General features: G+C 37.2%; 1 protein-coding gene across 7 annotated transcripts in view; it reads right to left on the bottom strand.

The window, feature by feature from the left end:
* Nucleotides 1–1,278: 1,278 nt before the first annotated feature.
* Nucleotides 1,279–26,739, bottom strand: part of Hex-A (Hexokinase A) — a 194,107-nt gene continuing 168,646 nt past the window's right edge. For 4 of the 7 annotated variants that reach the window (XM_071665879.1, XM_071665883.1, XM_071665884.1 and 1 more), the window contains 7 exons: nucleotides 24,606–24,821; nucleotides 24,276–24,375; nucleotides 22,494–22,573; nucleotides 11,696–11,808; nucleotides 11,384–11,539; nucleotides 7,849–8,125; nucleotides 1,279–4,201 (listed from right to left, as the gene is read on the bottom strand). In XM_071665879.1, the coding sequence (XP_071521980.1) occupies nucleotides 4,115–4,201; nucleotides 7,849–8,125; nucleotides 11,384–11,539; nucleotides 11,696–11,808; nucleotides 22,494–22,573; nucleotides 24,276–24,375; nucleotides 24,606–24,821 (1,029 nt within the window). In that variant the 3' untranslated portion in view covers nucleotides 1,279–4,114. Of the gene's footprint in view, nucleotides 4,202–7,848; nucleotides 8,126–11,383; nucleotides 11,540–11,695; nucleotides 11,809–13,836; nucleotides 13,867–22,493; nucleotides 22,574–24,275; nucleotides 24,376–24,605; nucleotides 24,822–26,739 lie in introns of all 7 variants that reach the window. The other 3 variants (XM_071665880.1, XM_071665878.1, XM_071665881.1) reach the window with 1 other exon arrangement.

Here is a 26,739-nt window from a genome sequence, read left to right as displayed (position 1 = left end):
CCCCCTCAATTTCTAAATAAAGTTTCATACAAGTCAGTCTCTGTCCAAGTATTTCTTACCTGATTTTTCAAAGCAGAATTCTGGTCCACACACTTCTACTGAAACAACAGTACTCATCCCAAGACAGCTGCTCTGTACACATTACCTTTTCAGTCACCACTTTTCCATACACTTGACAAAGTTCTGCCTCAATAATTCAAAAGTATATTTTTTTTTTACCCTTGGCTCTACAGAGAGGCACAATACATGAACCCTGCCGGGCATCTCACCTTGAGTAATATATATATATATTGAACAGCTTGACTAATCAGGTAATAACACTGGAATCTGCTTCTTGAGAAACTTGATGGTCACATCTGTTCCTAGTACTTTACCACATTTCATTCTGCACAAATATTTAATCAATTTCATTTCACCATTTCTTTTACCAAAACTTCATTCATTATACAAACTTTTCCAGACATGCCACATCTGCCTCCCTATCATCTGATACATTCAATCATCCTTCAAAATACTCATTTCATCTTCTCTTTTTGTCTGTTATGACTTTTACCTCTGCTGTTCTCAGTGAGACCCTCATTTGTCCTATTGTTTTCCTTACATTTTCCTTTTCTCAGAAGTCAGTAGATACCCTCTCCCGTCACCTCTTGTTCACATCCAGAAACCATTTCTTTGCATGTGTCAGCACAAAATCTATTGATGCCCATTGACCCCAAACCCTGTTTGTCCTTGTATACTTATGTTAGCACCTTTCCTTAAACCATGTATTCCTTGGTGCCTCCATGGAGCATTGTGTCAGCATCATAGGTGAAGGTTACAAAAACATGACGTCTAACAGCATTGACATCCATCTTGCATCACTAGGAGCTGATAACTGATGAGCTCTTACAGCTTCAGCATAAAGCATCGGTTCCCACCTCATCAGCTAAAGAATAAGCCAGGGCAACGGTGCCTTGTTTTTACCAGCATCCTGCTGATAATGATCTATCCTAAAGAGGTTTTCTCAGAGTACCAGAGACATTTGAACCAGACATCAGATCCAAGTGACAATAGCAAATGCAATATATTTCTTCACCAAAAAGAAGTAACAATATCCCCCAACTAGATCACCAGCATTACAAGGCAGTATGCAGCCATCTCACTCAGGAGCTGCATTAAAGTTATTAACTTTTGATTAATATTTTCCTATACTGATTTTTTTTTACTTTAACAACATAAGATGCAGTAAGATTTTTTTATTGTTGGCAGTTATAGAAAGAGGCCAATAATAAATACAAATTTGATTTGTATATGTATTTATACCCATTTCCTGTCTACAAAAAAATAACTCAAATCACCTTTCATAAAATTATATTACAATAATTGTTCATGCTCTTCACATATCATTAATCTGTATTTACACAAGTTACATGAATCCTATTATTGTGCTATTATAAATAATGATTAATAACAGCAACTTAGGATATTTATAACATGATCTCATATTGCATTTCTAATGTATCAAACTATCTGTATGAAGGACCAACAGTTCTAGAGGGGTAAATAATATTTATGAATATAAATTTTACAACATTATCACTCTGTTCTGATTTGGCTTAGCACTGTGATAATATTGTCAATAGCATAATGTCCTTATTGCCTAAATATTTACACATTCTTTAGTGCAAATTTACAAAAAACTTCAGAAACTCAGTAAAAAAAATGAAAGGTTGTCCCAATCACATACATGGCAGAAAACCAACTTATTTAAAACTGATGATGAACATGACTGTGTCAGAATGGAGATAAAAATATTATGATGGAAATTGAATTATTGAGATTCAAATGTGAATTGTAAAGCATCTAACTTCACAAGGAAGAATTACTTGTATTCTGGTATATTAACTTAACATCTCTTTCACCGTGGCACACAAGAGGCCACATGGACTCGAAACAATGAGGAAAGACGAATGGGAAACAAGATGCATAAGCCTGATATGGTTGATCAAAACCTAGATTATGATAAACATTTTGTTAATTACAGTTTGCACAATACTGAAATGTTTGTGCAATGTGAATGTCTGCAGTTCGAAACAGCCTTAAACCATAAAATAAATATAGGTATTTAACCGATGCTCAATTATCAGGATCTCATCAGTTCACTACCTAAATAATACAGGTAATGGTACAGATCTAAACCAATCCTGTACACAAAACCTTTCCAGGCCATGTAACTAAGTTTTATTTCTGTTATCATGAATAAATGCAGTATCATAATACAGCTGTATCCCCAGCAACTAAGGTTATGAAACTTTCATGGACAGCTAACTCGTATATCCACTTTTTAAATGCAATCTACCACTTACTGCTTTAGTGGTATGTCATAGATAACTATCACAGCTTTCATGAAAGTATAGGACAATGCATTAGCATTATGTCGCAGATAAATATCACAGCTTTCATGAAAGTACAGGACAAATAAGTATGTATTTATCAGAACATATGCTTTATGAAATTAAGGGCTTTTTTATACAAAGGGTGAGAAACTTTTCAGGAAAAATCTCATCATTAACTGTGACAACCATAAAATAAATGTCTAAAGTGTCAAGAGAACAGAAGATAAGAACCAGAGGACTGCAGTTTAATAATTATATTAGAAATTAAGTAACATGGAGAAATGTGTTATCTGTTGTGATGACACGTGTTCATTTATTTTGTACTCTACCACTGCTTTATCAAAGCAGTCTCCTAGGATTAACAGCTTTTCTTGCACTTTTCCTATTACAGCTGAGACTAGATGACAGTCTTTTATCAATATATTTCTTAAGATCAGCAGCTTTTTTCTTGCATTTGTTTTTTCCAATTATGGTGAAGATTAAAGTGCAATGACTTTAAATAAAACACATTCACTTATTTCATTATTATCCCATTTTGTGATATGGTACCATAATATCAACCATTAGTTCAATGAAAAAAATTTAGAGAAATTTTGTAGCTAATGCAAGATTTCCTTTCCTAGGATGTTAAGTTTCCCATGTTTGATGATGCACTTACAGCACTGCTGTTTTACATAACTTTCAAGAAAATTAACCAAATGTTTGCTGAAGCTCTATCATAATGCAAACTAACCATTTAGGTCAGTTATACATTACTGATGCAAAATATTGTCAATCATTATATGTGAAAATAAACTACATATAAATATATCTATTCATTAGCTACTTTGCATATTTACATATTCTTATAAATAGCTGAATAGAATTCTTATCCTGCTAAAAAAAAAAAGGCCATAAATAGGCATGATGTAGGAAACAGACATCAAATAATATCTTTTAAAGATCTTAGAAGCATTACCCTATATCACACATTCACTAGATATATGATTTATGTCAGTCTTGAACTACTTGGTTGCAACAATACGACTCAGCAATGGGATGAACACTAACACTGACGATACACAGAGCTATTGTTAAAAGCCGTATGACAAAAATGAATGTACTTCGATGCTATGATTGTGGTTGATCTAAGCATGTGTAACCAGTAAATGAAAATTATTTAAACTTGTGCCGTATCCTTTAATCCTAATAATCAACAATATAATCAACAACCTCCATAACAAGACCAAACTCTGAAGTCAATTTCCCACTTATTGCATAATACAATCATATATACATATAAATATATAAGGATATATGATATAAAATATTATGCACAAAAGGAATTCAAAGTATATTTTGCTGAACAAAAATATAAATATAAACTGATGAAGACTTTCTCATTTAGGTTTAGATTTATCTGAGTCATTACTGTTCGAAGTTAGATGGACTGATTCCTCTGGAATTATTAACCATATTAACAGCTAAGGTCATTAGCAGTCCATGGATATCAGGTTGTTCCAAATGTAATATGCTCTCTGGGAACCTCATAAACCATTTAGTTTCTTGTTTTAAAATGGGGTTTATCTGTGACTGATTCATGACAATCATACCTTGCTAAATGGTGATTATGCTTGTACACTCAAGAATTTCTGTTAACACTCACTGCTTGAGGCCAGAATCATACATGTATCAGTCAACTTTCATCCATTACTCTAAAGGACCTTTTTACCTAATTGTACCATGACTGACTTGTCATCCTATCTCATTGAGGCAGACCTGGATGCCACTGCTGCTACAAGTGCAGCACCACGCCCACTGCCATCTTCAGAAAGCATGAGGTCAAACTGAAATATAAAACAGTCAAATTAGATTCATATTTTGGGATTTTCCCTAACAAATGAAAGCTAAACTTTTTGCTGGCACATGGAATCTTTTGGAGTGTTCAGATTAAAAGAAATGGGGAAGGACAGAATTAAATTACTTTATAAAGATGCTTTTGGTTAAGCACTGGAAAGATTTGTCAATTAAAAATGTCAAATCAGCATACTTTCTTTTTATGAAAGTGAAATTCATTTTACAAAGAACAGCTTGCAGCAATTCCAACAAGAAATGAAGGTGAAGTAGGATTCAGGAAAGGGAAAAGTTCCATGGCATGATACACTGTCTCTAATGTGACAGTAATCAGAGTAGGAGCAATTGCACCACATGACCTGGGGAAGAAAGACTTAGTAGATGAAATGTAGTACTCCAACCCACCCAAGATAATCTCCACGATGCTTTCAATTGTACATTAGTTATCCTGACCTCTGAAGCAGTACCCGTCTCAGGGAAAGTCAGAAAAGAAGCTATGTAGGGATGACTGCTCAGCTCTTTCAAGTTGGTATCTCAATTGGAGGATAGATGGCAGACGTACCCATTTAGAAGTAAAAGAAATAAGACTTATCAGAGTACCCTAACTGGGCAGAAATAATGTATGTATATGTAAGGAATATGTATTTATTCCTGTGATAGGGGAAAATGAATTCTACCTCCGTATTCACTGCATGTTGTAGAAGGCAACTAATGTGGGGGGGCTAGAACCCCCCTCCCCTTCTTGTATTTCAATTTCTAAAAGGGGAAACAGAAGGAGACGCCAAGCAGGGAGTGCTCATCCTCCTTGAAGGCTCAGGCTGGGGTCATATTAGAGATAGAAGGATAGAGTGAATAAGGTTTTGAGTGATTGGGGTCTGAACATGCAGGAGGGTGAAAAGTTTGCATGGGACAGAATGAACTGGAACAATGTGATGTACTGGAGTCAACACACTGTCAATGGACTGGACCAGGGCATGTGAAGTGTGCAGGGTAAATCATGGAGAGGTGGTGAGTGGATATGGCCTTTCTTCGTCTATTTCTGGCACTACCTTGCTAACGTGGGATACGGTGATCAAGTATGAAAAAAATATGGGGAGAGTTGATAAGTAAAAAAAAAAAAATAAAGAGGTAAAGTATGTTGGAAGAGTGCTCATAATGGCTGGAAACTCATACTGGGTGTTTGATTATCTACTCAAGATCATTAAAGAGGGGAAGAGAAAGGGTTTTGGCTCTAATTGGATTGTTCCAGGTATAGCTTAATCAATCCCTATAGTGTACGTTAAAATTCTTTGCACAGAGGATTTCAGCACGTGCATGTAAAGAGAGCAACGCTTTGTGGCAGAGGATCAAATGTTCAAAAAGTTGAGAGGGTGGTAGGAAGAAGTGAGTAGGCAGCCACAGATCTGTGCAGTAAGCCAGATTTGTGCAGTAAGCCAGACTTTAGCAGATGTCAAGCTGCACTCCCTTGATCCAGGTAACTGTCTTTTCTTTTAACGTCACCCACTTGTGGACTGCTGGCACTGTGTGTGCTTACAAGCATTTAGCTCACACAATTTATTCTTTGTAACTCTAGATTTTTTGGCGGTGAGTGCTATGTGCTAACTCTACTTTTTTAGCAAAATGGTGGGAGTAATAAATAGAAGCAGTAGATAGGATACAATATGCTAGAGTTGCCCTTTTCCAGGTGCATGTTAAGGGGTAAGCACCAAATGGCTAAGAATAACACTGGAGTTCATCAGTTATGCAGACTCTTTTGCCACAGCCACCCCCTTGAGGGAGTTTCCAAAGGGAATGGGCATCAGAGATATAGATACATAGATGAGGGGGAAAATATATGTAACATAAAAACAAAGTTAGAGAATGTGCAAAATCTTTAGCCATATGTCATTAAAATTAGGAAACTCAAGATCCAGAAGGTGAGCATTGGGAGTTTTTATTTTTAATGAAAGTAGGCACAAACACCACACTTTAATGGATACAATAATAGGGATTAAGTTAGAGATCTGATAATGAAGAGATGAAGCAAGAGAAAATCAGGGGAGGAAATCAACAGATGGTGTCTTACAGAGGGATGGTTAAATTTAAGCCCACAAATGCTGGGAAATGAATACAAAAGCAGCCAGGTCTGGGAAGAGTGTCAAACTGAATAGGGTAGATTCAAGTCACTTTAATGTTGGTCAGTGAGCCCTTGGAAATCATCCACCCACCTTTGATGGGTGTCAACGTTCTGATTCAGCACCAGAGAATCTAAATGAAAATGTCCTGTCATGATTTCTATTCAAAAGGAAGGAAAATACTGGAGTGGAAAGCAAAAGTTTATGTAGGTTATGTGTTGTTTAGTATTGTGTTTGAGGGGGAGTTGAAATCTGTATGCTACATGCCAACAACCGATATTTAGGAGTAAAAAGACAGCTACCTGGCAAGTGAAGGGATTGTGAAAAACAGAAGTCATTGGGCTTTCATACAATACAGAGTATATTCTAAAAACATACTAGTGATTAATGTGTTAACTATTTTGGTACTGCAAACATCTTTGTATGACTGATGGTATCAATATTTAAGACATACTTGTACAGTCTGACTTCTGCCCTGTTTTGAATTGATGGGTAAACTTTATGGGCATATAGAGATGCCTTATATAAAAAAAACAGCTATAAGTAGCACCAGATAAAAAATCCTAGTATTTCTCTTAACACTGCAAACATACTTGTACATATATTAGTGTCAGTAATAATGACATACTTGCATGGTTTGCCTTTTCCCACCCTCAATTAAACTGGAAGGTATGCCTTATGGGTATGAAGAGATCACTTACAGCACAAGCTACTACTGTGATCAGTGGTGGGCAAAATATCTTGGAATGCCAAAAGAGACAAAAGATAGAAGTGTCAATAAACCAGTGATAGCCGACCAAGCACTCATCCCAACTCTCGCACTAAGTTTAAAATGTGTGGTCTTCAGCAAATAAAATTAGTTTTCTAATTTGTTTTTTAATTTTTCATAATATTTCCTACTCACTGATTATTTATAATTTTTTCAATTTTCCAATAACCTTCTATCAAGGGGACCCCATCTAGATTTCCTTGCTCTAAAAAGGTTATATCAAATGACATCTGAGTTATAAAACATGCAAAACCAACTGAAAACACCTCTGATATAATTCCCAGCCATGTAAAATGGTGAAGATCTGTTGCAATGTTTTAAGTAGTGGGCTAAACTTTTTTTACTCAAATGAATTTAACAATGTCGCATTATATGAAAAGGATAAGGTCTTCCTCAGCAATTATTAACAGAGCTGCACATTTAGATATCAAATTCTCATAGTGAAATTTTTTTTCCCCTTAACAGAATACTATGCAAAGACAAAGTTTAGAGAAACATAATTATGTCTCAACCCATAGTCCTAATTAATTATACAACCATATCTCAACAAACCAATGTGTTTTTTTTTTTGCCATATGGTTAGTTGGTCATTGTCAAATATATGTATTTGCATTGCTAAAGATGTATCTCCAAATTAATAAATAATGACAAGGTAAACCTTTGACAAATTGCTTTAAACTAATTCAACTTTGTAATTATGATTAACTTATCTACAAATTTCTGTTAAGTATAAAGTTAGTGGTCAATCACTACATACCTTAATTCCTGGTTTGATGAGGTGTGAGATCTGTTCAACCATGAGGTTGTGGAAGTGTGGATGGAACCGGTATACAGATCCATCAACAGCTACAGTTATGCTCTCCTCATTGATACGATTGAGTAAAACTGAAACACCTGCTGCAGCTAAATATGCAGCTCGTCTTGAGACACATTCACAGACATGACGAACATTTGCACAATCAGTATCTGTGACATCATCAAGTCCAAGTTCCTCCAGGATTGCACGACAGTTGGAGAAATCACCATCTTTATCACTGAAAGCAAAACACATTTAATTAAAACTTTAGTGTGAGTACAGTACAGAATGCAATCTAATGCAGGTTCTGATGTATGTAACAAAGACTAGCAATCTGTACATTTATAGTATGTTAACTTAAAATAGTAAAATCTATGAACTTTCTCTCCATTTCTCATTACCAACTTTAAATATACAAACTTTTCAAACAGTATTCCAATAAAAAAATTATGGCAAACACAAAGGGATATATCCTTAAGAAAATTTTCAATGGAACTAGGAATAAGCCATGTGATACTGTAACTATGCACCATAGTATATACTATGTGTGTACTCTAAGACCAAAGATAAAACCAACAGTTTTATGTCTACTCAAAGGTCTTTCCAAAGGACAGAGGTATAGTACATGGTAATCTTGAAGTGCCCTGATATTCTCACAGTGCATTTCTGCTATGCTTACAAAAAAGGTGATAACTTTGATTCATTTTATGATTTTTAATTTCATTAGTAGGTAAGCAGGTTAAAGTGGCCTAAAGATCTTGAAGTAGTCTGGTAACATGAGGCTTCCCTGCCAAGGGGGTATGTAGGTTACTGCAGTATTTTCTGGGGGCCATATGGGTCATCATTTTAATTAGAGGGTATCTGAGCAATGAAGGTCCGACTCTTCTGATAACTGTGCCAACTCCTGCATTAGCTGCTAAGGTTGCGTTGGTTGGTAGAGTAGTCTGTAATTTTGATAGGCTGATGACTTATATAACTTTGGCTGTTAATCAGAATGTCTGGTTGTTTGATCATAAATGTGTGTTCATTAGGTAAAAAGTGCCTGTTTGTCCAATGTTACACGTTGTATTTGATAACTTTTATTAACAAAGTTTATTGAGAACATAATTTCTGTTTTCCTTCGTTTCTACTTTTATTCCTATTTGCTCTGATGTTCTGCTCTCTGCTGCTGGTAGTGATCTGGGATTCTTTTTTACCATTAGGTTGTGGTTAGCTTGAGGGTTGGGTCAGAGTGTGGTTATATGGGGGCACGGTCTTTTGATGAGTTGTGTCATATGTCAGCTCTACTGACTGTTCCAATGCTAATTTTGTGTGGCACTTGTACTAACTGGTTCAAAGTTGATTCTGGAATTCTGGGGATCACAGATAGCAAAGAAAGTCTCTGCTATTACTGTATGTCATGATGCTTGTGTGACTAAGTCTTGTCAGTAAGTTAGGAGTGATTTTCTTCTCCATCAATATATCTGCCATTGTAGCAGCTATTTTCATGTTTCTTTCTTTCTTTCTTTCTTTCATACTATTCACCATTTCCCGCATTAGCGAGGTAGCGGTAAGAACAGAGGACTGGGCCTTTGAGGGAATATCCTCACCTGACCCTCTTCTCTGTTCCTTCTTTTGGAGAATTCTGTTGGGGTTTCCTGCCTAGAGCTTTTTGTAACCTGGGTTTTAGTTAGGCTGGGGTGGACTTAATTCTTGTTAAGTTGTTCTCACTTGTATTCATTCGTGATCTGGCATCTCATGGTTTTGGCTGAGCATAATTCCTTGCAGTTAATACATTTGTTGCTGCTGGCTCTACAGTCTTTCTATGTGTGGTCACTATCAGCACAGAATGAGTAAACCATTTGGTTTAAGACATTTCATGGTCTGCTCTGTAAATGCTCAACATTTGTAACAAAAAGGGCTCTCACAGGGATAAATTGTTCAGGGTTTACTTGATAGCTGATGATGTGCAAGTAGCATTATTTAGGACCCTATTAGCAGACTTTTTCAGCCATGGTAAACAAAAAGTCAAACTGGATTCTTTAAGTGTATGATCTCAGGAATCTAATTATATAGGAAAATGTTTGCCCAATTTTGCCTCAGTTCTGTACTGCCTTTCATATGATCTAAGTTACAGTACTGCTCATCATACTACTCATGATCTTGATGCCTATGGTATATTTAATCATACATCTTACCTTCTATGTTCAAAGGATTGATAATTACAGCTTATTCAAATGCTGATATTTCTTTATATACCAATACGTTGCTACATATCTGTCCATACCTCTGCCTGTGAATATCTGCACTTCCATATGATGGCTTTCAGACCTTCATTACCTTTCTCAACCTTACATAATATAAAGCTTTGAATTTCTAGTAAAAAGTTCAAAGACTGAGATAACTGTAACTTTCACGAAAAAGAAAATAGTTCCTCTATAATATCTTAGTTTTGTACTACTTATTTTACAAGCATTTGTATAATGTTATGATTGTGTTTATCCATCCACCTATCCATTTGTATTTTCAGTTTACAATGATGATTAATGAATATGTTGTCATCTGACTTAAAGATAATTTATTTTTGAAACAAAACTGAAACCTGTTGCTCTATTGTCAAAGGGTCAAAGACCCCTAATAAGAACAATAAATTCTTCAAGATACCTGTACTCTATGTAAAGCAGCTGTAAACATTTTTTAAGTACACAACAGTGCAATCTTTGTCTCCACCCAGTTTTTTGCACCTTTACCCTTACTCATAATTCTCATTCAATTATCATAAAATCAGTAGCAGCCAGATGAGTACTTCATCTCAAACATTACTCAGTCCACTCAAGAACTTTTATACTTCACTTTCCAATGTGTATACTTCATCTTCTTTCCTGTGTAATTCATAATCATAGCTTATTCTCTACCAAAGTGATCAAGGATGGATGTATTTAGTCCATCTTTCTTTTCATATACAACATGTCAAGTCCCAGTATCCACTGGGATATCCTATGAATTCATTATATTATTCAAAACTTGCAATACCCCATTCAATCTACCATGCTGACATTTTTGTCACATAAAACTCCATAACTTACCCTTTCATCTCATTTTCTTTCCAGGTTTCCTTTGATTCTTCTTCCCTTAAACTCATATGTTTTTAAAGTAGTTCTTCCTATACTCATCCTTTCTATATGCCCACGCAGTCTTCAAGACTTGCATTTATTCTCTCCTCCTTAACTAGGTTTTAGTGATTTTACTGCTTATGATAATTTTACTGATACTAGATACAAATTTTAATAAAATTTTGCAACATGATGAAGAGTGTACTGCAGCAATATTGCAAGAAGTAAACTGCCATTTCTGCTCCTCAGTACAGTCACCACAAACATCAAAATACAGTCTTTCATGATAGAAGAAATATAAAAACAGTAGTGCATGAAGTATACTCTTCTAAGCAATACAAAATTTCATTACCATCTAAGACAAAATTGAAACCTAAGCTCATGTTATAAACAAATCTGCTTACCTTTCAATTTCAGAGATGTATTTTGTGAAGAAGGAACCCTTTTCTTGGAGAATATCCGATGAACAGCCACCAAAGAGAAGGCGTTCAGAAATCAGCCTAAGGAGAACTTGTCGTGCAATTTCGCCCATGTACATACCACTTATCATCTTTTCATACCTGTTTAGAAATATTATATGGGTAAAAGTTGCTATAATTTTTCCATGTACAATAGATATCCATATTTCCTTATATATTATAGCCAAAACCTTTGGTTTTCAGAGATATTGCCATTGATCATTTCTGTGAACTTGACAAACTTTAAATAGTACTTACAACTGTTTCCCTGGATTTATTGATTCTCTATCAATATTGATGTCATATTGAGTGCGAACAAAGTCCAAGCAACCATTGTCTCCAAATGCTCCCCACTCTGTATTGATCACCACCTGAGAATAGTATAAAACTCTCAATATCTGACCACCATTTAAGAATAACGAATTAGTCAATCATGGTACATTTTATTTAAAAAACAAACTGATTATCCCACCAATTAACTTCCAACTGAAAACTTTGTTACTATGATGTTACTAAAACAAAAGAACTAGATGATAAATCAAGTGGCAGGAGGTCAAGGGAAAGGTGCAAGAGGTGAAAAAGAGGGCAAAAGAGAGGTGGGGTGAGAGAGGATCATTCAATTTTAGGGAGAATAAAAGGATGTTTTGGAAGGAGGTAAATAAAGTGTGTAAGTCAACAGAACAAATGGGAACATCAGTGAAGGGAGTAAATGGGGAGGTAATAAGTATTGAGAAGGCAAGTGATATCGTAAATTATAATTTCTTTTATTTTCTAAACAATTCTCAGTAGTCACATCTTGAACTAATGTGTGAATAAATAATCATTACCAGTTTTTGTATTTTTTAGTACATACTTCCATTCTTTACAGAAGATTTTGAGTATCATTTCATGTATTTTGGGCCTGCAGTCCCTAATCATCTATTTACATGGATACTATTTTAAATATAGAAATTGGATTTATCACATACTTTCTCAGTACCTGTTTCTTGCTGTTTCATGATCTTATTGTGTGTGTATTTACTTACTATTCTCTTGTATATATACAATTATATGTTGTTACTGGACTCCATCTGCATGAAATTGCACTGCGAATTAAAATTCATTGTTTGTGAGACGGTATCTAAGGAGTACAGTCCCCTTAAGGAACACACACATACTCCATGATAAGTCCATCATCTTATTGCTACTGATCGTAAAACAGGCCTGGAGCTCTTGGAAAAGGATTTCTGGAGTAAATCCAGGACCCCTTTTAAGGAATGGTCCAATGGTATTTACAAATACATAAATAATACACTACACAACATGCCCTAAGTTTGACTCCCAAGGCACTTAGTGGTAAATGATATACATAAAAATCATGTGTACACTGTCTTTTCTGATATGTATATACCTTATCTACCTGCTCTAGGAGTACTCTCTATCTTTATTATGCTCCTGCATGTCCATTAATCAGGACCACAGGTCATAAAGTGTAGTGGTGTTGTGTATGTATTTATATACTAAGATTGCTGGGAACATGATAATGAGTGCTTAGTATCTTTGTTATGGTAATTGCACTGTAGGCATAAAGGGTCATAAGATATGCTGTAACAGTGTTTGTCATACTATAGGGATGGGTGATATCCAGAGCACAGATGGCAAAGTGTAACTTGTGTTTGTCTCAGGAGTGTGGCTTCAGATGGTTATATGTCTGGTGGGTTGGAGCTTGAGGCTGAGGTATGAGGGATGATGTTTAGTACTTGTTGAGTTACACCTGTGAGTAAGTATTTTGTCAGTGTTCTGTTTGTTAGGAATGGGGTATCTGTATTTAGAGATTGCTGAAGTGTAAGTTAGGGTTAATCTTTTTATCTCATCTTGGGAGTTGGTGGTTAATCATGGAAAGGTTCAGGAGGAAGGGGTTAAGTTCTGCAGCATAGAATTAAGTGCTGAGCATGCTATGGCAGAACTGTATTGGAGGGATCTTTGTTTCATTGTGTAGCTGTATAGAGCATGTGGTTGCTAGATTGCAAGTGATTATTCTGAAAGTTCTCTTTTGTGTGGTTTACAACCCTGTTTTATTTGATCTAGAAAGGATGGAAAACCAGGGTGTTGAGGTGTAGTCTGGGTTGGAGTAGAGTGGATGCATTGTTTGTAAAAGATGCAGAAAAATTCTTTTTCTTGTCCAAATATGGTGTCAGTTAGTGTTCTTAGGGCATTCAGTTTTTGTGTTCGTGTTTTTGGTGTGGACAGAATTATAAATCACATCCACAAGCATACTTTAACTCACATGGTTAGTGGAAAGGATATGAATTTTCTTTGGGAATACAAAAGATAAAACTAGTCCATCCATATATGACTGTTTTCCAGCAATCACTACCAATACTGGACAACAAATGAATGTACGTACAGTCAATACATACCCCTGTAACTTCAACATGATTTCCACCATCCTTTGGTTTGCACAAATAAAGAGATAAAAATATGTATAGTTTTTCACTTTAAAAATCTGCGATTTAAACAGGAAAAAAGATAAAAAGACAATAATAATGAGATGAGAGAGCACAAGATGAGAAGGAGGATAGTAAATAACATGTTTATATAGTGTACTGGTGATATGCAGCAGAGCAGTCAGCAGGCAACTGGGTTTAAAAACGATTTGATTGATAAACTGTATATCACCAAAGCACGAATTATGAATGTAATAGAAGAACATGGAAAGATTGGATGTTAGATATAGAACAAAGGGAGCAAGGCTGGCACTGAGAACTAAGTTACTAACGGGAAATACCACTACTGCTTTGGTTAGGATTTTGTCCCAGAAAGATCAAGAGCACTGGAATGCACTGCAGTATTGCTTTGGGAAGTGGGTGTCATGAGTAGTAAGTAAGGAAAGCGCTGAAAGTGAAAGTAAAATTTAAGTATTATGCAGCAAAATGGATGGATGCCTAATGAAATGAGCAGCAAAAAAGACATTTGTGATGTTTGGTTTATCTTTTTCATTAGTTTTTGTGGTTTGTGACTCTCAAAAAAGAAAAAATTGACATTTTGAGGAACCATAAAATTAAAAGAAATTCTTATTGTCACACTTATAAATACAATACATGAATCATGAATTTACTGATATCCTGGCAAAACAGTCAAATAATTGACAATGTGTTGTATCCACAATATTTATGTTATAAAGAAAAGAGATGCAAAAACTAGAGAGTGAAGTATAAGTAGAGTACAGCAAAACAAGCCAGAAGTGAGAGGAATTAAAGGATAAATTTTGGGTTTGAGCTTTGTGAAAAGCTAGACTCCTTATTTACCCTCACTTACAGTTTTCCCAAAGTTGTATGTAAGGACGTTGCATGAGTAATCATATCACAGGCATGCTTAATGCACTCTTAAACTCTGCTAAACACTAACTTACAATCACTCACTAAACTGTAACTATCTCATACAACTAGCCAAAATATTATACCACCAGGATTTCTACGTTTAGCTGTCATGCAGCTCACTACTCTCTGATTGGCAAATGTGGTCAGAGAAAGATCCAGTTTCCAGAAGGGAAAGTGGGCAGGGCACTAGGATAAGGCAAGAGAATAGTATAGCTTAAAACATGTTCACAAACTCTAGGCTCACTTTTTCAGAAAACCCTTTTACTTGCTCTTACCTAGCAAAGTCATCGACATGAGAAGAGAACCCACTCACCAAAAAAATGATCTTCATTTACTGACAGAAAGGGAAATACCTTCAAGTTCATGGTGTTCATAAGGGGACTACCTTTTAGGGCATCGAATCTTTGCTTTGAACTTGATAATCTATTCTATTCTATTTGTAAGGAGAAGTCCAGTTGAAGTTAAATTTTCTTTACTGATATCTATTAAGAATTACTTCTTCATCATAAGCCTTATCATAAATTCCACAAACAGTCACGAAATACTTATCCATAAATATCTAGAAGCCTACAGTCAACATAAATTTCTCAGTCCTAACATTAGCAATAACAAATATTACTATAATACAGAAAGTGAATAAAGCATATGATGCATTCCCAAAGAAAGCTTCTTTGCCTCCACCATGAAAAAGTCTTCTTCAAATTAATGTAATGGAATATCTTTGCTAGCCTATTACATGGAACTATGGAAGTGGAAGTGAATCATAGGGTTGGGGAGGGAGGGAAAGTTCTGGGAGCGTTGAAGAATGTGTGGAAGTCGAGAACATTATCTCGGGAAGCAAAAATGGGTATGTTTGAAGGAATAGCGGTTCCAACAATGTTATATGGTTGCGAGGCATGGGCTATGAATAGAGTTGTGCACAGGAGGGTGGATGTGTTGGAAATGAGATGTTTGAGGACAAAATGTGGTGTGAGGTGGTTTGATCGAGTAAGTAATAAATAGGGTAAGAGAGATGTGTGGTAATAGAAAGAGTGTGGTTGAGAGAGCAGAAGAGGGTATTTTGAAATGGTTTGGTCACATGGAGAGAATGAGTGGGGAAAGATTGATCAAGAGGATATATGTGTCAGAGGTGGAGGGAACGACAAGTGGGAGACCAAATTGGAGGTGGAAAGATGGAGTGAAAAAGATTTTGAGTGATCGGGGCCTAAACATGCAGGAGGGTGAAAGGCGTGCAAGGAATAGAGTGAATTGGAACGATGTGGTATACCAGGGTCTACGTGCTGTCAATGGATTGAACCAGGGCATGTGAAGCATCTGGGGTAAACTATGGAAAGTTCTGTGAGGCCTGGATGTGGAAAGGGAGCTGTGGTTTCGGTGCATTATTACATGACAGCTAGAGATTGAGTGTTGAACGAATGTGGCCTTTGTTGTCTTTTCCTAGCGCTACCTCGTGCACATGAGGGGGAAGGGGGTTGTTATTTCATGTGTGGCGGGGTGGCGATGGGAATGAATAAAGGCAGACAGTATGAATTATGTACACGTGTACATATGTATATGTATGTGTGTATATATATATGTATACGTTGAGATGTATAAGTATGTATATTTGCATGTGTGGACGTTTATGTATATACATCTGTATATGTGTGGGTTGGGCCATTCCTTCGTCTGTTTCCTTATGCTACCTCGCTAACGCGGGAGACAGCGACAAAGCAAAAAAATAAATATTCATTTGCTTTGTCACTGTCTCCCACGTTAGCGAGGTAGGGCGAGGAAACAAATGAAGGAATGGCCCAACCCACCCACATACACATGTATATACATATATGTCCACACACGCAAATATACATACCTATACATCTCAACATATACATATATATACACACACAGACATATACATATATACACATGTACATAATTCATACTGTCTGCTTTTATTCAATCCCATTGCCACCCCGCCACACATGAAATAACAACCCCCTCCTCCCTCATGTGTGCGAGGTAGCGCTAGGAAAAAACAACAAAGGCCCAATTCGTTCACACTCAGTCTCTAGCTGTCATGTAATAATGCACCGAAACCACAGCTCTCTTTCCACATCCAGGCCCAACACAACTTTCCATGGTTTACCCCAGACACTTCACATGCCCTGGTTCAATCCATTGACAGCACATCAACCCTGGTATACCACATCATTCCAATTCACTCTATTCCTTGCATGCCTTTCACCCTCCTGCATGTTCAGGCCCCGATCACTCAAAATCTTTTTCACTCCATCTTTCCACCTCCAATTTGGCCTCCCACTTCTCCTCGTTCCCTCCACCTCTGACACATATATCCTCTTTGTTAATCTTTCCTCACTCATTCTCTCCATGCGACCAAACCATTTCAAAACACCCTCTTCTGCTCTCTCAACCACACTCTTTTTATTACCACACATCTATCTTACCCTTACATTACTTACTCGATCAAACCACCTCACACTACATATTGTCCTCAAACATCTCATTTCCAGCACATCCACCCTCCTGTGCACAACTCTATCCATAGCCCACGCCTTGCAACCATACAACATTGTTGGAACCACTATTCCTCCAAACATACCCATTTTTGCTTTCCGAGGTAATGTTCTCGACTTCCACACATTCTTCAAGGCTCCCAGAATTTTTGCCCCCTCTCCCACCCTATGATTCACTTCTGCTTCCATGGTTCCATCTGCTGCCAAATCCACACCCAGATGTCCAAAACACTTCACTTCCTCCAGTTTTTCTCCATTCAAACTTACCTCCCAACTGACTTGACCCTCAACCCTACTGTACCTAATAACCTCGCTCGTATTCACATTTACTCTCAACTTTCTTCTTTCACACACTTTACCAAACTCAATCACCAGCTTCTGCAATTTCTCACATGAATCAGCCACCAGCGCTGTATCATCAGCGAACAACAACTGACTCACTTCCCAAGCTCTCTCATCCACAACAGATTGCATACTTGCCCCTCTTTCCAAAACTCTTGCATTCACCTCCCAAGCAACCCCATCCATAAACAAATTAAACAACCATGGAGACATCACACACCCCTGCCACAAACCTACATTCACTGAGAACCAATCACTTTCCTCTCTTCCTACACGTACACATGCCTTACATCCTCGATAAAAACTTTTCACTGCTTATAACAACTTGCTTCCCACACCATATATTCTTAATACCTTCCACAAAGCATCTCTATCAACTGTATTATATGCCTTCTCCAGATCCATAAATGCTACATACAAATCCATTTGCTTTTCTAAGTATTTCTCACATACATTCTTCAAAGCAAACACCTGATCCACACATCCTCTACCACTTCTGAAACCACACTGCTCTTCCCCAATCTGATGCTCTGTACATGCCTTCACCCTCTCAATCAATACCCTCCCATATAATTTACCAGGAATACTCAACAAACTTATACCTCTGTAATTTGAGCACTCGCCTTTGTTCCCTTTGCCTTTGTACAATGGCCCTATGCAAGCATTCTGCCAATCCTCAGGCACCTCACCATAAGTCATACATATTTTGAATAACTTCACCAACAAGTCAACAATACAGTCACCCCCTTTTTTAATAAATTCCACTGCAATACCATCCAAACCCGCTGCCTTGCCGGCTTTCACCTTCTGCAAAGCTTCTACTACCTCTTCTCTGTTTACCAAATCATTTTCCCTAACCCTCTCACTTTGCACACCATCTCGACCAAAACACCCTATATCTGCCACTCTATTATCAAACACATTCAACAAACCTTCAAAATACTCACTCCATCTCCTTCTCACATCACCACTACTTGTTATCACCTCCCCATTTGCGCCCTTCACTGAAGTTCCCATTTGCTCCCTTGTCTTACGCACTTTATTTACCTCCTTCCAGAACATCTTTTTATCCTCCCTGAAATTTAATCATACTCTCTCACCCCAACTCTCTTTTGCCCTCTTTTTCACCTCTTGCACCTTTCTCTTGACCTCCTGCCTCTTTCTTTTATACTTCTCCCACTCATTTGCATTTTTTCCCTGCAAAAATCGTTCAAATGCCGCTCTCTTCTCTTTCACTAATAATCTTACTTCTTCATCTCACCACTCACTACCTTTTCTAATCAATCCACCTCCCACGCTTCTCATGCCACAAGCATCTTTTGCGCAATCCATCACTGCTTCCCTAAATACATCCCATTCTTCCCCCACTCCCCTTACCTCCTTTGTTCTCACCTTTTTCCATTCTGTACTCACTCTCCTGGTACTTCCTCACACAAGTCTCCTTCCCAAGCTCACTTACTCTCACCACTCTCTTCACCCCAACATTCTTCTTTTCTGAAAACCCCCACAAATCTTCACCTTCGCTTCCACAAGATAATGATCAGACATCCCTCCAGTTGCTCCTCTCAGCACATTAACATCCAAAAGTCTCTCTTTCGTGCGTCTATCAATTAACACATAATCCAATAACACTCTTTGGCCATCTCTCCTACTTACATACGTATACTTATGTATATCTCGCTTTTTAAACGAGGTATTCCCAATCACCGGTCCTTTTTCAGCACATAAATCTACAAGCTCTTCACCATTTCCATTTACAACACTGAACACTCCATGTATACCAATTATTCCCTCAACTGCCACATTACTCACCTTTGCATTCAAATCACCCATCACGATAACTAAACATCTTTTTATTCTCCCTAAAATTTAATGATACTCTCTCACCCCAACTCTTATTTGCCCTTTTTTTCACCTCTTGCACCTTTCTCTTGACCTACTGCCTCTTTCTTTTATACATCTCCCACTCATTTGCATTATTTCCCAGCAAAAATCGTCCAAATGCCTCTCTCTTCTCTTTCACTAATAATCATACTTCTTCATTCCACCACTCACTACCCTTTCTAATCTGCCCACCTCCCACGCTTCTCATGCCACAAGCATCTTTTGCGCAAGCCATCACTGCTTCCCTAAATACAGCCCATTCCTCCCCCACTCCCCTTACCTCTTTTGTTCTCACCTTTTTCCATTCTGTGCTCAGTCTCTCTTGGTACTTCCTTACACAAGTCTCCTTCCCAAGCTCACTTACTCTCACCACTCTCTTCACCCCAACATTCTCTCTTCTTTTCTAAAAACTTCTACAAATCTTCACCTTCGCCTCCAGAAAATAATGATCAGACATCCCTCCAGTTGCATCCCATCCACTGACACCACGTCGACCCCACTATACCACATCATTCCAATTCACTCTATTCCCTGCAAGCCTTTCACTCTCCTGCATGTTCAGGCCCCGATTGCTCAAAGTCTTTTTCACTCCATCCTTCCACCTCCAATTTGGTCTCCTACTTCTCTTTGTTCCCTCCACCTATGATATATATATCCTTTGTCAATCTTTCCTCATTCATTCTCTCCATGTGACCAAACCATTTCAATACATCCTCTTCTGCTCTCTCAACCACACTCTTTTTATTACCACACATCTCTCTTACCCTTTCGTTACTTACTTGATCAAATCACCTCACACCACATATTGTCCTCAAACATCTCATTTCTAACACATCCACCCTCCTTTGCACAACCCTATCTACAGTCCATGCCTCACAACCATATAGCATTGTTAGAACAACTATTCCTTCAAACATATACATTTTTGCTTTCCGAGATAATGTTCTCGCTTTCTACACATTCTTCAACGCTCCCAGAACCTTCGCCCCCTCCCCCACCCTGTGACTCATTTCATCTTCCATGGTTCCATCTGCTGCTAAATCCACTCCCAGATATCTAAAGCACTTCACTTCCTCCAGTTTTTCTCCATTCAAACTTACCTCCCAACTGACTTGTCCCTCAACCCTACTGTACCTAATAACCTTACTCTTATTTACATTTACTATCAGCTTTCTTCTTTCACACACTTTACCAAACTCAGTCACCAACTTCAGCCACCAGTGCTGTGTCATCAGTGAACAACAACTGACTCACTTCCCAAGCCCTCTCATCCACAACAGACTGCATTCTTGCCCCTCTCTTCTCCCTAACAACCCATCCATTAACAATTAAAAACCATGGAGACATCACACACCCCTACCACAAACCGGCATTCACTGGGAACCAATCACTTTCCTCTCTTCCTACTCACAGACATGCCTTACATCCTCGACAAAAACTTTTCACTGCTTCTAGCAACTTGCCTTCCACACCATATACTCTTAATACCTTCCACAGAGCATCTTTATCAACTCTATCATATGCCTTCTCCAGATCCATAAATGCTACATACAAAACCATTTGTTTTTCTAAGTATTTCTCACATACATTCTTCGAAGCAAATACCTGATCCACACATCCTCTACCACTTCTGAAACCACACTGCTCTTCCCCAATCTGATGCTCTGTACATGCCTTCACCCTCTCAATCAATACCCTTCCATATAATTTCCCAGGAATATTCAACAAACTTTTTTTTTTTTTTTTTTTTTTTTTTTTTTTTTTTTTTTTTATACTTTGTCGCTGTCTCCCGCGTTTGCGAGGTAGCGCAAGGAAACAGACGAAAGAAATGGCCCCCCCCCCATACACATGTACATACACACGTCCACACACGCAAATATACATACCTACACAGCTTTCCATGGTTTACCCCAGACGCTTCACATGCCTTGATTCAATCCACTGACAGCACGTCAACCCCTGTATACCACATCGCTCCAATTCACTCTATTCCTTGCCCTCCTTTCACCCTCCTGCATGTTCAGGCCCCAATCACACAAAATCTTTTTCACTCCATCTTTCCACCTCCAATTTGGTCTCCCTCTTCTCCTCGTTCCCTCCACCTCTGACACATATATCCTCTTGGTCAATCTTTCCTCACTCATTCTCTCCATGTGCCCAAACCATTTCAAAACACCCTCTTCTGCTCTCTCAACCACGCTCTTTTTATTTCCACACATCTCTCTTGTCCTTACGTTACTTACTCGATCAAACCACCTCACACCACACATTGTCCTCAAACATCTCATTTCCAGCACATCCATCCTCCTGCGCACAACTCTATCCATAGCCCACACCTCGCAACCATACAACATTGTTGGAACCACTATTCCTTCAAACATACCCATTTTTGCTTTCAACAAACTTATACCTCTGTAATTTGAACACTCACTTTTATCCCCTTTGCCTTTGTACATTGGCACTATGCATGCATTCCGCCAATATATCAATCACTTTCCTCTCTTTCTACTCGTAGACATGCCTTACATCCTCGATAAAAACTTTTCACTGCTTCTAGCAACTTGCCTCCCACACCATATACTCTTAATACCTTCCACAGAGCATCTGTATCAACTCTATCATATGCCTTCTCCAGATCCATAAATGCTACATACAAATCCATTTGTTTTTCTAAGTATTTCTCACATACATTCTTCAAAGCAAATACCTGATCCACACATCCTCTACCACTTCTGAAACCACACTGCTCTTCCCCAATCTGATGCTCTGTACATGCCTTCACCCTCTCAATCAATACCCTTCCATATAATTTCCCAGGAATACTCAACAAACTTATACCTCTGTAATTTGAACACTCACCTCTATCCCCTTTGCCTTTGTACATTGGCACTATGCATGCATTCTGCCAATATATATTAAGCATTTTGTAAAGCATAACGCAGATCATTTAATTACCTGATGTGGTCCATCATTACCTCCATCCCACAGCTCTACCTTCTCCAACTTTTCCATGTAACATGCATTCGTTCCAGTACCTAGAAAGGATGAATAATGAGGATATAGAACTACATCAGAATGGTATGAATACACTTGCCACCAAATTGTACTTGAAATCTTATCTTAGCGAGTATGATAAAAATCTATCAAGATCTTTGCAAAGCTCGGGAGAAGAAAAGATAGTGTGGGTTGCATGTTTGGTAAAATGTGAGGTTGTGAATTTTGGCTAAGTATCTGAAGAAAAGCTAAGGATAGACAAAATTAGTGATGTCAAAGAATCTACTCTAAATCATATATGATTTATCAAAGTGAGTAAGAAGGAACAAAAGATCAAGACATGTTCAATGTCGCTTCATATATATAAAAGTGTCATTCACCCCTATATCAAAGTACCGTATAAGCAAATTTTTGATATAAATGAGTTATTTCATGATGTCTGATTAAAGTACCAAGTGATCAAGCTGAGTTATTGGTGTAAGTTGGATGTATTTATTAATCTTTGGAAGGTAAATTTTTTTGTTCTAGTTCTAAATATAGCCAGATCAGTACATTATATATATATATATATATATATATATATATATATATATATATATATATATATATATACATATATATATATATATATATATATATATATATATATATATATATATATATATATATATATATATATATATATATACATATATATATATATATATATATATATATATATATATATATATATATATATATATATATATCTTTTTCTTTTAAACTATTCGCCATTTCCCACGTTAGCGAGGTAGCGTTAGGAACAGAGGACTGGGCCTTTTTTGGAATATCCTCACCTGGCCCCCTCTGTTCCTTCTTTTGGAAAATTTAAAAAAAAAGAGAGGGGAGGATTTCCAGCCCCCTGCTCCCTCCCCTTTTAGTCGCCTTCTACGACATGCAGGGAATACGTGGGAAGTATTCTTAATCCCCTATCCCCAGGGATAATATATATATATATATATATATATATATATATATATATATATATATATATATCTTTTTCTTTTCTTTTAAACTATTCGCCATTTCCCGCATTAGCGAGGTAGCGTTAGGAACAGAGGACTGGGCCTTTGAGGGAATACCCTCACCTGGCCCAATTCTCTGTTCCTTCTTTTGAAAAAAAAAAAAAAAAAAAAAAAAAAAAAAAGCAAAGGAGGATCTCAAGAGAAAAAAAAAGAAAAATCCGATAAGTACAGGATTAGTGAATACTGTAGCAAAAGCAAAATATATATACCATAAGTCAGGAAGTAGAATTATACACTCTAATTTGTTGAAGTTATTCCTATGAGGTTGAATTAGAACAGAATGAAGAGGAATTTCATTTTCTCTTCCACATACTCATATAGCTATACCGTAGAGTCTCTGTTCGGTCTTTCCTAACTCACTCACACTTCCAAGCCTTTTTAACTGCTTCCTCACTCAAAACTTCTCATCATTTTACTTCCATCTATTCTGTCAAATCATATTTCCCATCTTAAACTGAGTATGTACTGTTGTGTTATCAAAAGTATATATTCATATCTGATTTGTGCTTCTTCACTTAAGCTTGTACTTTCAATTCTGAGTAAATCAAGATTCATATCAAACATATAGATAAACTTATAAGATTCCATTCCTTTTCTCATATCATAAATACAGTCCACCAACTACATTTGTATAGAAAATGTAAGAACTTAGTGGACAAGACTGACATAAAAAACTTACCAACTATAAGACCAATGCGACAGTTGTAGTTCTTCCAGGCACAAGACATGAGAGTGCCTGTGGTATCATTTAGAACTGCACAAATTTTGATCCTGACATCCTGAACAAGAAAGAGTAAATAGTTTCAATATTCCTTTTTATTCCATTTACTAATTAATTATACTCATGAAAAATAAGTAAATCAAGAACAAATACTTGGTTTTCAGGATTCAATCTTTAACAGTTTAATATTTTACTCAGAGAGGCTATCCTCTCATCCTGTTGTTTGCAAATATGAATTGTATTACACTGTAAAGTAATAATGATAACTAACAAATGGAATGTACTCACCCCTCGTCTTGCAATTGCTAGCTTGAGTAACTCTACAACATCTCGCCCCTCAACACCCTCACATTTGAATCCCTTAGTCCAGCGTGCTAATCGAGCCTTAGTTAGTCCTTCTTGTTTACATGGAAAGCTGAATGTGAAGCCTAAAGGAAGTAATTCATCACCCAGGTTACGCTCCTTGATGAAGCTTGCCAGACACTCAGCTATGTGATCAAAGAGCTGAAAATGAGGGAGCAAATAGTAAGCATTCTAACAAAACCAATGAAACTGAAATGTATAATTCACTAAGTACTCTCACTAAGAACACTTAAAACTGGAACTGGATAGGGATACCATGGGGTAGTGGCTCAACAAACCTTCTACCATTAAAGATGCAAAGGACCCTCAGCCTCCCTTATCTTAAGGAGATTGTGGACCCAAGCAAAGGCACAAATGCCCCACTTCCAGGAATGTAAACTCTTCATTTTTTCTTTCAGAGTCCATGCAGCTCCTGTCTGACCTGAGTGGTCCTCTTACTCCTACTGCATGGAGACACTGAATTAAACCCTGGTCCAGACTTTTATTTATATGTCTAGCATGCAACTTCCACTTTATAAATATGCAGTAGCCGATCCTTTGTAACAGATGTCAAATGTAGCTTCGTCTTAGATGCACAAACCTCACTTCACCTCATGTCCTGATCAACAGTCCTAACAAACAAACTCAAAATAGAACAAAAATTTAAGAACTCTACTTCTTAAACAGCATTACATATAAAATTACATAATCTCCAGAACTCAGAGAATAAATACATCATTGATATATATCTTGAAAAACTCTTACTATCATAATTCACACACAACTTCCCTAATCCAACAGCTGAGGTGGCAGTGGTTTCCTCATTATTAATATCACTGTCATTATTTTTTTCTTTGCTTTCATACTTGTTTGCAGTTTCCCATGTTAGCAAGGTAGTGTCAGAAACAAAGAAATGTTGCATTCACTCACATTCATTTTCTTGTCATGTACAGTGCACTGAAATCACAGATCACTATCCACAACCAGGCCCCCACAGACCTTTCCACAGTTTCTCCTGGCTGCTTCATATGCCGGAGTCCGTCCACTGAGAGCACATTGCCCCTGGTATACCACATGATTCCAGTTCACTCTACCCTGTGGATGCCTTTCACCTTTTGCATGTTCAGGCCCTGGTTGCTCAAAATCTTTTTCATTCCATCCTTCCATCCCCAATTTGGTCTCCCCCTTTTCCTCTCTTCCCTCCACTAATGGCACATAGTTATTCTTTGTCAATCTCTCAAGGTCCAAACTATTTCAGCACATGTTTTTCAGCTCTCTCAACCACACCCTTCTTGTTACCACATCTCTCTCCTACCCTTGTTTAACTTACTAAGTATTCTCAACCACACTATTATTACAACACCCCTTTCCCTTTTATTACTTACCAAGTATTCATATCTTTTAGAAAACACTTTTTTACTTAAATCATTACATCAGTATCAATTCCTTTTTCCATCTCTTTATCTATTTGCTTCACCATATGATAGGAAGTGTTTGAGTGAAGAACTTAGGTGTCAACCAATTTTTTCCCTTTTTTGTCTTTGAGTTGCTTTTTACTTTTTATTCTGATATAATGTTTACTTTTTTAGTTCTTTGCTCACTTCAAGGTTAAGGTTTCTCTAATTGCCTCATAATTATCCTAAACAGTTATTGTGTATTTAGATATGTAAGCAAAAAGTAAGGACAACATATACACATGCTTAAATGTGCTTCTGCATGTGTATGTGGGGATATGTATCAATGTGTCTGTGACTGTGAAATAAGTAGTTGGTGTTATTAGATCTACCTAAATGTGGTTACAGTAATAGTGGAAAAGTCACCTTCAGCAAGGCAGTACCATTGTCAATGGATGAGGAAGGGTACATTCTCGTCAAGGAAGTTCTCACTCCAAAGGAGTACCTCTCTTCCCTGCTTCTGATTGGAGTGCAGTCTTGAAGCTGCAGGATCCCCATTAATGAGGTCCTGGGGTTTGCTTCACTTCAATTCCATCTACATAGAGAGGGTTGAACACATATGACCTCACAGCTTCTTACATACTCTTAACGCCATATACTTGGTGAAGTAAAGGAAACAACTTCTG

The sequence above is a fragment of the Panulirus ornatus genome, chromosome 10 (assembly GCF_036320965.1).
Source record: "Panulirus ornatus isolate Po-2019 chromosome 10, ASM3632096v1, whole genome shotgun sequence".
Classification (NCBI taxonomy): domain Eukaryota; kingdom Metazoa; phylum Arthropoda; class Malacostraca; order Decapoda; family Palinuridae; genus Panulirus; species Panulirus ornatus.
The sequence above is the reverse complement of the archived record's forward strand: the minus strand, read 5'-3'. Positions and strand labels throughout refer to the sequence as shown.